Consider the following 14,828-nt stretch of genomic DNA (forward strand, 5'->3'; position numbering starts at 1 on the left):
TTCTCTGCTCCAGCCTCGCGAAGACATTCACTACAATGAAGTCTAATCCAACAGCGACCTCTATTGCTTCGTTCGGAAACGGCAACAGTAACCACCACACTGGTTTACATCGTGAACGATGTTTATTTCGGTCATAGCTGCGAGTTTCCTGAACGCAACATACTCATAGCTGCCCTGCCATTGGCTTACCGAGCTTCATCCTGGCCTCCGATTGGCCAAGAGGGTCCTCACTGTCTATGTGTGTAGCTACTGAAGCTAGATCCGTAGAAGATAGAGTGGAATGCATCCGATTAGCTGCTCAGAGTAAATTGCTTATGGCTCGACGGACATTCAAATAAACGAACGTTTCCTCAAAAATGCTTTACTTGTTATCATGCTAAAAACCTTACGCTAACTGGAGTGCTAATGAGAGCGAAGGGCTCCAGTTAGCGAAAGGTTTTTAGCCTTCGAGAGCTAATTATGGCCATCGAGGATTACGAAGCGTCCCGTGGGTGGCTTAAAAGTTCATTGCATGACATCAGCTGACCAACGCTGTCTTGGGTGGCGATCGAGGGTCGGTCGAGTTAGAGACAGTGAGATGGTGGAACGAAATGCCACCGGGTCCAGGAAGTATTTGTTATTGTTAGATTCAGACGAGCATGGACGTTGCATCGCTAAAATGGCTACAAAACGGACCTTTGGATGTCAAGCAGATAAGACAAGAAGAGCTCTGATGCCGGAAGAGAGGGTAAAAGTGATGAAAATGAAAGACGGAGCAAGCAAAATAAAAGACATTCTCCAAGAAATTGATGAAAGTGAAAATGAATGCTGATCGTAAATTTTGCAATTTCTTTCCCTTTTTTTCTTTCTACACTGACAATATGAAGTGTCAAATAAGTGTGTGCTCATACTTATGCACTTTTGAAATAAAAATAAAGAGTACACATACGATTGTGTGTGCGTGTACACATACGTTTGTGTGTGTGTGTTTGTGCGTGTGTGTTTACATCCGAGATCAAATTTGCTACAGTGTAAAACCTCCTGTTGTGAAAAATTTCTTGCTGCAAAAATGATTTCGTTGTAGAGGAGTTTCACTGTAAGGCAGATGAATTTATTGCATGTGTTTGGGAACAAAAATCACATATTCAATCGCAACCTAATTTTTTTCAAAATCGTTCAGCCTTACTCCCAGAGAGATAAATGACACCGAATATACAGTACTACGACCACAGACAATGAAGATTAATGCTTGTGAGTTGTGTTACATCACCCACTAGATTTTGGAATAACGTTAATACCCCTCAAGAGCTTGTTTTGAATCATTTAATGTCGACTCGACAAACCGCAACCAAGCACAATCCAAATAAAGGCAAAAGCAAAAAGTGAATACGAAGGGAGCCCCGCCATATCCTGCCATTCCTCTAAAAGCCTCGAGTGAAAAGGTAAGAAAGTCGGGGGGGGGGGGGGGGACAAAGTGGATGAGTCGGCAATCAAATATTTAGCAGGTAAAATCATGTCTCTCGCGTCTGCCCGTCACTGGTGCTCTCGACGATTCTTCACCCGCGCACTCACCTCCGTTGCCGCGTGAGACTTGTGCTTGCGCTCAACAAAGGCTGGGCCAAAGAAAGAAATGGTTATTGATTATCGGACGGGCCAAAGGGGAGCAGACGGTGCCGCCATTAGCCTGATACGCGTCCCTCGGGAGCGTCCCGGTGGCAATCTATAACTGCCGCCACTCATTTGTCCCCCACTAAATGTCAAGCTGTGGCTACTTTGTGAACATGCCGCCGAACGAAGCGAAGCGGAGCAAAAAAGAAAAAAAAAAGAAGAAAAAAAAACCTGACGAGGAAGAAAGAGTGAGAGGGAAAGGTCAGTGAGAGCAAAGAGCACACAGTGTCTGAATGGCTCACACAGGCATGAAAAAAAAAGGGGGAGAGAAAATGCCCAGAGAAAAAGATGGAAGAAAGGTCCCGTGGAGACAAAGTGCACTTTGAAAAGAGGCACGAGTACAATGGCGACCCCGGGATGGAAAATGTGAGGTGACTCGTTCACACTTGCCTCGCTCATGTTCAATCGGAAGCATCGGCGGGCCTCACCACGTGGGCCCGCTCTGCCTGCTTACTTCCAGCAGAGGACTTTCTTGCGCAGAATAATGGGACCGTGTTGATTTCTTTTGATAACATTGAAGTCTTTTTTTTAGGGGGGGGGGGGACTTCAGTAGTTCTCAGACATTCTACACTCGGGGTGTCAAATTCATTTCACATTGTGGGCCACATACGCCACATTAAAATTATACCACACTCTGCTATAAATAACCAAAATAATATGTCTTTCCTTTGTTTTGGTCTAAAGAAGCACAAGAAAATGAGGAAAATGTTGAAATTTAATGAACATATCTTTTAGAAAACATTTCATGAAGCACCTTAGATTTCCTGAGACAAATGTGCAATTTACTTTTATCATTCACATGTATGCATTGCAACCGATTGTACAAAAGCACAAAACTTTAACAAGTAATTATTAATGCACTAAGATTAAACGACAATTAAAAGAAAGGAATTTTTAAACCATTTCCACGTGCATATAAAATCTAAATGTAATCCCTGCCTACACCTTACAAACTAAGGAGAGTGCTATTAAATGTGTAAAAAATAAGGTATTCACATGTCCTTGATAGTGTCTGCTGTGTTGGGTCCGTCTCAGGTGACAGACTGAGACTGCTGTTGTCTTCTTCTCTGGTCAAAAAATGTCTTATACTCTAATCACAACAGTGTGTCCCCTAGCGGATACTCCATGAATTGCACCTTATTCAAAATATTAATTCGATGTCTTCTATGCATTTGTTTCACTTTTAAATGATCCTGCGGGCTTGATCAATCCTCCTTGGCAGCCGGTTCTGGCCCGCGGGCAGTATGTTTGACACCCCCGTTCTACACCAAGTGCCACCATCTTAGCCAACATTAAAACACGAAATAAATACAAGATAAAAGATACATTTGCAAGACGCCCAACCTGATCTTTGTTGCTCTCTGCTCACCATGCACACCACCATATAAATTAAAATTGGACCTATATAAAAGTTTAAAAAGCAAACGGTACTAAAAAGTTAAAGACAAGTGAACTGTAATTATTGTGATTCGTTTGCGGACCACTTCCTTGATTTCAGCAAATCATTTTAAGACTGGCACTATTCTAAGCAGTCACTTCACAAAGATTGCAAGATTTCTTTCAATCCTAAATTCACCATCTCAACAAAGTAATGCTCACACATACAATAATTTGATGTTTACAAGATATCAAACGTTTGCTAAATTGTCGATGATTCTTGTTCCGCAGAGGAAAAAACAAAAACTGCCAACCTCTAATTTTAGCATCTTGAAAGACCACCTAATCGGAGAGAACTGCAAAGATTTGTCCGTTTTCTCACCTTGTGTACTATTGCCCCCCCCCCCCGAAAAAAAGTCCCTTTATGGGCTTCTTATCGTCTATTTAAGCGTCCTTCCGTTACCGCGTTGCAAATCACGAGGATGGAAATGTGGGCAGAGTGAAAATCGGCAGCGCCGCCCCGCGCGGACATATTTCACGTTTCACGTCATTACTTTTTATGACACTTGAGGAAACGACTCGTTCTCCACAAATCACATCTGCTCTTTCGCCATGCGGAAACTCATTAGAAAAAGAGGTCGAGTAACAGCGGGAGATATATTTATTGTAGATTTGATCTCACATGAGCCAGATGACTGCTGTAATCCACTTTGCAAAGTTGAAAAAAAAAACAAGATATTGTGTGTACGTTTTTGTACAGACACTTGCTCTGCCCTTTTTGTGCCGTACAAAGGCTCGGGGTGCCAGAAAGTAGCTCGGTACGGATCATTTATTTTGGCACACGGCACCATTTTGGGACATTTTTGTGTCAAACACAAGCCAAGGAACGGCAACTGTATTACTATAGCCCAGTTCATACACAAGGCAACTCAATGTGCTTCACACAACCAAAAGTAGAACCCCTAAAAGTATTTATCAACAAACAGCTAAAGACATTCAAAGGCAAAGCAAACACTGGCGGAGCTGGACGGGGCGGAGCTTATTAAAATGACTAAAAGAACATACATTGACAACACTTGATACATTTACAAACAAAATATTTAAAGATTTAAATGGTTAGCGCGTCGACCTCACAGTGCAGAGGTACTGGTGGGTTTTCTCCGGGTACTCCGAGGATGGCTATTTAAAGATTTTTAAAAGCAAATCTATTTTAAAATGCTTCAAAAAAACCTTAAGTAATGTGCAAAAGTTTTTAACCCGGATTTCAAGGCATTTACTTGGGGTGCAGCATAACAGCCAACTAGTGCTGCACCATGTTTGCTTTGAAAAGTCAAAGTGAAAAGTGGAGAAAAGCAAATGATCAAATCTCCCGTGATCTGATGCGGGAAGCTGAAAGAAAAACAGCAAATGGGTCCCGGAAGAGACGAATGCATTCCAAATGTCTTCCAAATGTCACTTTGATGAGGCTCGTCTGGCACAAAGCTGCTTGTTTGTTCCACTCAGAGACAACATGAGGGCCACAGTCTGGGACATTGAATATTTGATGCACTATCACAGCGACTGTCGCATTCAATGCCGCCTTTATTTGAGGTAAAAATAGCAAGGGGGGATCTTTCGGGACTGTCACATAATATTCTAAGAGAAGAAGAGGTTTTTTTTTTGTAGGTTAAGACAAAAGTGGAATTTTCAGCAACTTTGCGCAAAGCAAATGTATGGTAATGCTTGCAAGACGCAGGAGGCTATTCCGTGGCCTGTCAATCCGTGTTGTTTCCATGGCGATGTGCCGCGATTGATCCTCGGGGTTTTCATGCTGAGGGAGTTTGAAACAACAGAAAAATATGAAGGAGTACTGTATCAGTAGTGGCAGTTTTTTTTTTTTTTTGCCTTAGATGGTATTAAAAAAAGAACAACGAGCTTTGCGGGTTGGAAAAAAAAGTATGTGACATTTACAAGATAATGAAAGCCTTTACAATATTGACTCAAGTCAGTGCTGTACAGTTCTGAACGTATCTTTGGAGTTGCCATTTAAAATGGCCACCGTCCTTTCCCTTCGCAAAATGTCACAAAAGCAACGCAACATCTAATTGCTTGGCCCTTAAATTAACAAATGAGGAATAGCAGCGGCCGTTTTTTTTTTTTGTTTGCCCTTTCTCTACCACTGATGGCACCATAACAACAAAAGCAATGCCCAAAATATCCCCCCCCCCCCTCCCCCGCCCTCCCCAATTGATTTGAAATGACTCATTACCTTTGAACAGCAAATGAGAGAGTTTTGGATTCAATCATGGCAGCATTTCGTACTTTCATCGCTCAACAGCAAAATTGGACTCAGAGATGCCTTGAATGTCCCTCAACATATTTTTGGCGCCGATTTCCAAAATGTCTTTACTTTTGTTGCAGCTCATCAGATTTTCATATGAGGGATTTTCTTTTTTTTTTGTAAGAGCGACAAAAGGTTGCACGATACAGATTTTACCACACATTATCATAGGTATGACACCTCCGAAAAATACACTTCATTTATCAATATTAAATGTTACTATTATTATCATGAAAACTCGACATGTTAATGCATAGGTGTAAAGTGTCCAAAAAAAAATCTCTTTTATCAGTCTATACCCTTTTTTGTTTCATCGTGCCAGGTCAAATATATGCCCCAGCTTGTGTTTACTTCAGGAGGGAAGAAAGAGAGGCATTTGATGAAGTTTTGTCCATTTTCTGACACTCGGAAGTGCATTAGTGTCAATAAGGTGAATGCACTTTTATTTGTGAGAGGAGCAAGAAAAAATAGGCGCATAATGAAAAGCGCCCGTGATGAAAGGCCACTAAAGCAGGCCATTTGCTGCTGTCCACTTCAACATGTTCAAGAGACACGGCCATTCTATAATTATGTTCTGAATGGGATGTGCCTGAAAGGAAATGGATCATGTTCCTTCTATGACAGGGGAGCAAAGTGGGCAGCCGGGGAGGAGAAATGGGGCTTTCGAATTGGTGTGTGTGTGTGTGTGGGGGGGGGGGGTCACAAGTAGCTGAGGTAAGATGGAGGATGGAGGGTCGCAACCACACAGATGAAAGAGTGCTGGAAAATTGAAAAAGACTCAAAAGAGACTAGAGGTGAGTAGTCGAGGGTTCGGAGGAGAGCACGAGGGGAGTGAAAATAAAAAAATAAATACATTAAAAAAAACAAAAAAACACTTCTCCACTGAGGGGGTTGGTGAGGGGTAGGGAGAAACAAAGAGATTGCATGGAGCAGAAAAATAAGCCGAGGGCAGGCGTGGAGTCAATCATCATCTCCCTGGTGTTGGACGTGTGAGGGAGAAGGAGAGTGCATCATTTCGCCCTGCTTATCATTATCATCACCGCCGCAATCATAATCAGGGTAATTCTACTGTGGAGAGATGGAAAGACGGCTGCCGGAAAAAAAAAAAAGGGGCGAGGCGAGAAAGCATCGGTTCCGAGGACATTGTGGAGAGTCGCTAAAACAGACGGGGGGGGGGGGGGGGGGCGTTCGAATGGAGATGGCCGAGACGAGCCAGACAACATTAAGTCGCACACGTGGCTGGCGTGTTGTGTGGCGGTGCTCGGGCGAGGGAAAGCAAGTCACAAAGTGTGCTCTCTAGCTTCATGTTTTCTTCAGCAGACACAAAGTCAAAACAGTGACAGGATTTCCAGCTTGAAAACGCAAATCCGGCCTCCAGTGGTATTTTTCATGTGGTCTCAACGTGACACGGCGCAGGCGTGACGTCACTCTCATGGACGGGGATGAAAATTGTCAAGTTACATAATGCTCCCCTTCAAGCACAAATGTAGTTCTACTTTCATTCAGTGCCAGCCATTTTTAGACCCCCCCCTCTTGCCCAACCACATCCATCCATTTTCTGATCCACTTCATCCTCACAAGGGTTGCGAGGGGTGCTGGAGCTGGAATCGAGCCTTGCACCTCTGCACTGTGAGGCGCACGTGCAAACCAGTTGCCTATTGTGCTGCCTGCTACCGCATGAATTTTTATTTTTTAATACAAAAACACGCACCACTTGCCATGGTGTACTAGTACACACGCCAGACACAAGTGGGAGCAGCGTGGGATCGGTACCGGTGTCGAGGTGGGTGTGAATGGTTGTTTGTCTCCATATGTGCCTTCCGCCTGAAGTCAGCTGGGATAGACTCCAGCAACTCCCCGCGACCCTCTTCAGGATAAGCAATGTTGAAAATGGATGGATCAAGACGTACCTGGATTTGAATATCCAAATTCTTTTAAAAACATGAAAAAAACCCCCATAATTTGGTTTCACGTACCTCTACTTAGGAACTTCTCTTCATACAAAATTTTCAATTTTATGAAACACCTCAACAGGAAAATTTAGACTAGTTACGAAAGAAATTTCAAGTTACGAAAGGTAAAAACACCGTATGGCCGCTACTCGCAACTCCGAATTTCCTGAACGCAACATACTTATAGCTGCTCTGCCATTGGCTATACCGAGCATCTTCCTGGCATCCTATTGGCTAACAGGGACCTCTACCTTACGTGTCGATCTGTGTAGAGAGATAAATAGATCAATAGATATGTGTCTATTCAGCATCTTTGTCATTCGCAACTCGGGGCATGAGATGTTTCGATAGTTTTATGTAAATGTGAATCACCCAGAAAAGGTGTTCACCAGTCGGGCGATCGCTCACTATATGCTGATGTTTGCCTTGGATATTTTCGAAAGATTGTTAAAAGCCGACAAAAGCAAACACCCTTTGCTCAGTTGTTTACAAAACGCCAGACAAAAACCACTTCTGAGAGAGAACATGAACTAAAGAGGGCAAAAAACGCTGAGGACGCAGTTCAAAGTTAAATGACCATCATTTTGATTCTTTACTCTATTCTTTGTTTTTTACATTATGCACAACTTTCATTTATTGTGCAATAATCACATTGTAACATGTATTTGTTCCATATTTTGATGCATTTTTTTGCTTTAGAAAACATTTATGTCTGGATTTTGGGGGTGCTTGGAACGGATTAGGGCATTTTCATGGAAAACGCGTCTCGACTTACAAACTTTTCTATTTACGGAATTTCTTCCAGAATCAATTTTTTTTCGGATGTAGAGGTACCACTGTACATGCGTGAGGGAAAACTGTGATTGAAAAATATATGTGATTCCTCTTCAAATGTTGTAAAATGTCACTCAGTGATGCACCCTAGAGGCAGTTAACGGCACTACCATTGAATAGTGAACGAAAGATAAGCGTCAGTTTTCTTTGAGCCGACTGTCGTCATTATTCATTTTCATACAGCTACTAATGGTGAACTTGCAAAGTAACTATCGTCAGACGACTGACCGAGGAAGGCAAACCTGTGACTGACCTCACTGGTTGCAGTGCACCAAACACCTTTCATATGCCCTCGCGCCCGAGTCGGTCACATCCCAGGATGAGGAGCCAAACGGAGAATGGCGGGACGATTGGGATGAGGGATGGTCCTGAGGTAATGTGAGTGAAATTGGGGGAAGATAAGGGGCGGTGAGAGAAAAGAAGCTATTAGAAGAGATGCATGACTGCGAGAAACAAAACGGAAGGAAGGAGACGAGAGAGGGAGAGATGAATAGGCGCGCGGACGAACACAAGGAAGACGCGCGGCGCCGAGTTTCGAAGTTGGCGGGGAGGGAGAAAGCAGGTGTGAGATTCATGGAGAGCACTTATCCCGGAAATATATATAACTGCGTGGCAGGAAATGAGATGGATGCAGAAGAGCGAGGATGGAAATAAAGCTGCCATGGCGGAATGAGTCTTGCCGGGAGAGGGAAAGTTTGGTGGTGTAATGGTGATGGATGCGGAGGAGCGGCGAGAGCGGGCCGGGCGCCGCTGACGGATTGGCGGCGACGGCGGCCTGAATCGCGCCCGGCGATCTCGGAGTCTTCATCAAGGCTGCGCGCCGTGCGCTGACGTGACTCGGTCTAATTGCGGCGCCTCGGGAGCAATGTGCTACTTTGACTCTAATGAGGGGATCATCAGAGACGCTTGGAGCCAGATGTTCTCTCCAATCCGCCGTTTACGCTCGCAGTCGATAGACGGTGCCGCGAGAAATGCAGAGAGTCCAGGTGGGGACTTCATTGGATAATTTTAGGATTTAGGACTTGACGACTTTGGCGACACGACCTGACCGTTGGAAAATCTGCATTTTTAAGAGTGTATGCCGCCAAATATGTCAAACCACGAGAAAGAGAATGGCAACCTGTCTTCCTCAACGATGAGCTCCGTACCAATAATGACACCCGACTTCATCCATGACCGTTAAACCCACAGTCACATCGATTACATTTTCACCTCAGAGACGATAACGGTAACAAAGGTGAATCCTTCGTCGGCTCTCAGATGGACTTCTGTTTTGGAGTCAGCCAGCCAGCTCTCAAACCTCAGTCCTGTGCACTTCAGTTTATTCCAAGAATCTGGTACTTGTCACATATCTGAAGCCACCACCCCACCTCGCTGCGAACAATTTCCGAAAGTTTTCAAAGGTAGCCGATGTTGCGTTCAAGGTCGCAAATGTTCGCCAGCAGTTCTATTTTGAGCATTCGAGATTCCTCGCGACGAGTACAGGCCAATGTCTGGCGATCGTTTGGGAAACATGCGCGACCTTGAACGAACCCTGACGAGAAGGCAACATTCGCTACCTTGGAAAACACTCGTGTGATTGTTCGCAGCTCACTGCGGTGGGAGCTGAAATGTTCACCTTGGTGAGCTGTTCCATCGCGCGTCTTATCAATTGTCTTCATCTTTTTTGTTTCAAATTATGTTTGTCCAGTTGTCTTTTCCAAACTGAATGGAGTTGAAATAACGTCACGGTTTAGCTAACTGACAGCTGGTCAAATGGTAAATAAGCTTCATGTCAGTCATGCGTTAAATTGAAAAGGCAATACGAAGACTGCTTTGGGACCATTAAAAACGTGATGTTTGTGAACGTGTTATTACAGTTGCGTAACACATGTACAAATAGGCTGCCCTTAAGATGCTATTGCTTGGATGCCGATTGGCCCAACGGTTTTTGAACCCCATCCAGGAAGTTCACATGGATTTTTAAATCAATGTAGCTCATCAGAGGTCATTTCTGAAGCGCAATCTCTGAGATTCACGAGGACCAGAAGCCTCTAGCATTTTAGCATGATCTAATTTTGTTGTTTTAATTCGCTCCAGATCAACTGAAAATCAAAAAGATCAGGTGACAACAAACAACCGTTTGGCCAGAAAATCCCAGCCGTAAAACATGCGAAGATGCTGGCGCACCCACACTGCAAGAAGCAGATGATTCACTGTGGCGCGTCGAGGAGACATAATGGAATAGTAATTGAATAAAGCTGAGAAAGAAGATAAGCATGAGGCGTAAACCTCGGACCCCCACCCCCCACACTCCAAAAAAAAAAAAGAAAAAAAGGAAGTAAATGAAAGGTGGGCTCGCAGCCGCACGCACACGCGCACGAGTGCCAGCGGGTGAGGCGTTTACAGATGGCTGGATGTTGGAGGCGTCCCAAACAACACAGCTGGGAGCCGGCAAAGGGGGGCAGGTGACGGGGGAGTGAGGAGAACAGTGCGCAGCACAAAAACATCTCTGATCAAGAGAATGGCAGGATGAATTCAAAAGAATGTGAAAAGCAATTAGGAGGTGGCGAAACGGAATCCCGGGTAGCCAATATTACATGAGAGGGATGAATGCGGCAAGAGGCTGCTGGTCGGCGCCGGCATTTCGGGCTTCGACTCGGCTCTTGCGCTCACCAGGATAATGAACGCGAGGACGAACATCACAGCACGCGCAGCAGGAAAAACTAAATTGATGGCAGCCCAGTGCAGAATTTATATCCCGGTACACTTTAGCGACCTGTTTCGTGATAGTCGGCACAGACTTTAGTTCTGTTGTCAGCTTATTCCATTTGCATAACAACTAAATGCCGCATTACCATGTTTGTTTCAAAGTCTGGATTTCTCTAATTGAAACAAGTCCGCAGATCTCAGAGCCCGACCTGGTTTGTATTTAATTGGCATTTGTTTCATGTAATCAGGACCTGAACAATCTAGTGATTTATAGACCAGTAGAGTCTATAAAGTCAAAACCTGAGCTCCAGCGTTCTGCATAAGCTGCCGATGTTTGATGCTTCTTTTAAGGGAGTCCAGTCAGACCATTGCAACAATGAAGTCTACTGGAGATAAAAGCACGGATAAGTTTTTACTGGTCTGCTTGAAGCAAGCAACCCTTCAATCTGGATATGTTTTTTGTCATCTGGTAAAGAGGCTGTTTGATTGATTGATTTGATATGACTGCTAAAAGTCAGGTCAGAGTCTATCAGCACTCCAAGATTTTGGACTTGTTCTTCAGTCTTTAAAGACAGTGACTCTACATGTTCACGATGTTGTGAAAGCGCGATATAAATGAAGATATATTGTATTTATGGCAGAAAACAATGACCCCCGTTTCCAGTGACACAACACGTTAATTGAACAAGTGTCATTTGGGGATAAATATAGTTGTGTATCACCTGCATAGCCGTGATAGCCAACATTGGTGTTCTGAGGCATTTGAATGAAAGGCACCATCTACAGAATGAATAAAAGAGTCCGAGGAGTGACCCTTGAGGGACGCCACATGTCAAGGTCACTCGATCTGATTTGAATTTAGCGGGAACCATTTTCTATTATGTCGGTCCACTTGTTGTGAATTTTGCCATTCAGCCTTGCAAAATGACTGAAACATTCAACAGTTGGACATAAAAAATTTACACAAGGTCAAATTTAACCCCCCTTCAAAGCTTAGAGTATATTTTCAGTTCATCTTGAAATCTCAGCCGTAGGCTCGATGTCCCACACATTTGCGAGTAGTGTGTTCGGTACGTGACCTTTCGACAGGCGGCATACACATTTTTCTGGACGCAGAAGAAAGCTCCAGTGTGACATTTAGGGCAAGATGAGGTTTTGGTGAGAAGATTGAGAGATCTGGAGAGAAGGCCGCAGACGAGGAGAGACACTAGAGACACGATTGGAGTGTCGGCTGAAATTGGACAGCCAAGTATCGGCGGCCATTTTGGACATCACGCAATCGAGCGGAGACACGCAAACAACATATAATTACACGGCCGCCCTGTTGCTTTCTCCTGCCTCGTTTCAGACAGGAAGTGTGTTGAACCACCGCTACCTGTCTTCCAGGAGCCCAAACCTATTTCATCCGCTTCCGCCATTAGGACAAAGTACTGGGCGTCAAATCACAATGACATTTACAAGAAAAAGGAAAGAAAATGTCGACAGCTGTGGAAATTTTTCACCTTTCATCTAGACTTTATCGAGCCATGTCCTAAGTGGTCACTTAAATAACCAGTCATCTTAAGTAACCTTGTCATCTGTCAAGGCTGTCGTTGATTCAGAATTTTGTTATCCGATGTAAAACTGGAATCTCATTGCACGTTCCTAATCTGGCTGTCGAGATAATCCCCCCCCCCCCCCCCCAACCTCGAAAAAGGCACACAAGACTGCACACAGACAAAAATGAGATAACTCAAAAAGGCGGAAATCCAAAGTCGGTGGATGGCAAAATTCAAATGAGAAATTCAACCGGAGGAAAAGCAAACGACTGGATCAGGCGTGGCGGATTCTCAACTAAACGTAATCGAATATGGACATCTTTGGCTTTGGAGGTGCTTGCGAAAACCAAATCCTGGGAGGTGGAAACTCAATAGCGCAGTTCGCTTTCCTCCTTCCAGTGAGCCGCTTTGGTGTGCTTTCCGAGCTCTCACAGTCAGAAGACAGCAGAGCGGGTAGAAAATGACAGCGTGAGGGTGAGAGCGCCTTTCAAAGCTCGCACCTGCGCATGTGTGCGTGTGCACGTGGGTGGCACAGGTTCAGGAATAGAAAGACATGCATGCGGAGACGCAGACATGAGAGGGAGTCAGATAATGAGAACCAGGGGGAGGTGAAACCGGCTCGGGGAGAGGAAGATGGAGACCCGAAATAGACATGCAAAGTGCAAGGTGTTGAGTCAGAAAATGAGAGAGAAGACGGCGGGCGGAGGGACAGCCAGAGAAAGATGGAGGGCCAAAAAAAAAAGAGCAGGGGAAAGGTAAAGTGTGAAATGAAATATGAAAATGGCAAAGGTGGCAAAAGAAGGCAGGCGCAGTGAAAAAGCGGCAAAGAAATCAAGAGCGTGTCAGGAGGGAGGCGCAAATAGACGCCAAACATCTGGCACGCATGCAAGGCAACATAGCAAAATACTGTTTCGAACGACAATCATTTCAGAGGCTGAAAACAATTGGGAACTTTTGCGCCATGTTTTTAAGATGCATCTGCATTCGGAGGCTGGCCTCAGTGAATTTTTATCGTATGAAAAACTTGCCTGCTGGACACTTGAAACAAGGAGAAAGAAAGCTCATAAGCATTGAGTTTGTTCAACTTAAAATATCATTGTGTACTTGCTAACATTTCCATTAAAAAATACTTTTCAAAAGTTGAGATCATCTCAATATTTAAGTTCTGGATAAACTCAAAAAAAAGGCAACAGGTTACCTCCTTTTTTTTGAGCTGAGCTCACTTTTTGGCATATAAAGTGCGCATATATGAAATGCCACATGACCTCTACAGGCCACTTGACTTTATTTCTAGAGCACCCAAACAACAAGAATAAATATAATTGACTATAATAATAAATTAGACATTCTTTTCTCATTAAAATATTCAGGTCCCTCCAGAAAGGCATCGTTGCCATGACCAACACGCCTGATGTACTGTATGTCATGGCTCCTGATGGCAGCCAAAGGTCAAATTCCAAAGCAAACAAACAATCTGCATTTTATGAGCAAAGAAAGACTGTTTCTAATCGCGTGTCCCATTTTGTCCTCCCTCTTGCTTCACTCCTTTTTATTTTAGTACTGGAACATTCCTCGCTAAACGGCCACCCCACGTTGGGGCCGAGCTATTCGCCGCTCAAAATATATTCTTTGTACGGAAATTATGTCACATTGCACGTGGTTTAACACCACGCAAAAATTACAAAGGGTGGAAAGTGTCAATTTACATTTGAGAGGACTAAATCTGTTCTTGTTTATTGTAATGCAGCTTCGTTTATACAGTAACTTGTGTTTGTTAAAAAATGAATAGGAAGAGATCCTTGTAAAAAAAAAAGGCATTTCAAAAAAAGTCTCGCTGAGATGATTTTTCAAAGCGCTATTAGCTACTAGTCACAAAAAAATGAAAATATTGTGGCTTCACGTTATCCCAACGTGAGGTCATACGTTCCTCACCAATGCAATACAAACCACTTTTATTTATTTTTTCTTCTTCTTCTTTTTTTTTTTTTTTTCCAGGCTTGTGACCAACAGTTTTCATGTCTTGGGGGCGACCGACCTGGGAATTGAATCCAACACAGCAAGTACAGCTTCTATTTGTGGAAGTATTTGTGTGCATAAGATGTAAAGAACTCACAGGTCTCTCCCACCTGGACTCCACAAAAAACAAAAAGAAAAAAAACAACAACAACACGCACACACTTCTTTGGTGGAAAGCATGCACAGGAGCACTTGAAACTGATTAGATTGGGAAGGGAGGCCCATTACAGATGATGAGACACACTCAATTAAACAGGATCGGGCTGAAGTGCACCCCCGGGTGCTGTGCTAGACCGGCAAACCATGAGGGAAATATTTGCAATGTGTCAACCAAGTGCCGGATACGTCTTGGCGTTTGGATGTGTGGAGGAAATGTAGCCCACCCAACCCCTCGAGGGACCAGCAAAGACGATCCTCATGTTGATGACGCCCCGCACCTCCCTCAACCCCCTG

The 14,828-nt window shown here is 44.0% G+C and overlaps 1 protein-coding gene across 4 annotated transcripts in view; it reads right to left on the reverse strand.

Moving 5' to 3' along the window:
• The window catches only part of LOC147209286 (tudor domain-containing protein 5-like), a 159,105-nt gene that overhangs the window by 13,861 nt on the left and 130,416 nt on the right, over positions 1–14,828 (reverse strand). For 3 of the 4 annotated variants that reach the window (XM_086105053.1, XM_086105050.1, XM_086105051.1), the window contains exon 6: positions 8,384–8,498. The exons of the other annotated variant lie outside the window; for it this stretch is intronic. In XM_086105053.1, coding sequence (XP_085961179.1) covers positions 8,384–8,416 — 33 coding nt within the window. In that variant the 5' untranslated portion in view covers positions 8,417–8,498. The remainder of the gene's footprint in view (positions 1–8,383; positions 8,499–14,828) is intronic. 4 annotated transcript variants of the gene reach the window in all.

This window comes from Hippocampus guttulatus, chromosome 2 (assembly GCF_054856545.1).
Source record: "Hippocampus guttulatus isolate MCC_2025c chromosome 2, RoL_Hgut_1.0, whole genome shotgun sequence".
Lineage (NCBI taxonomy): Eukaryota > Metazoa > Chordata > Actinopteri > Syngnathiformes > Syngnathidae > Hippocampus > Hippocampus guttulatus.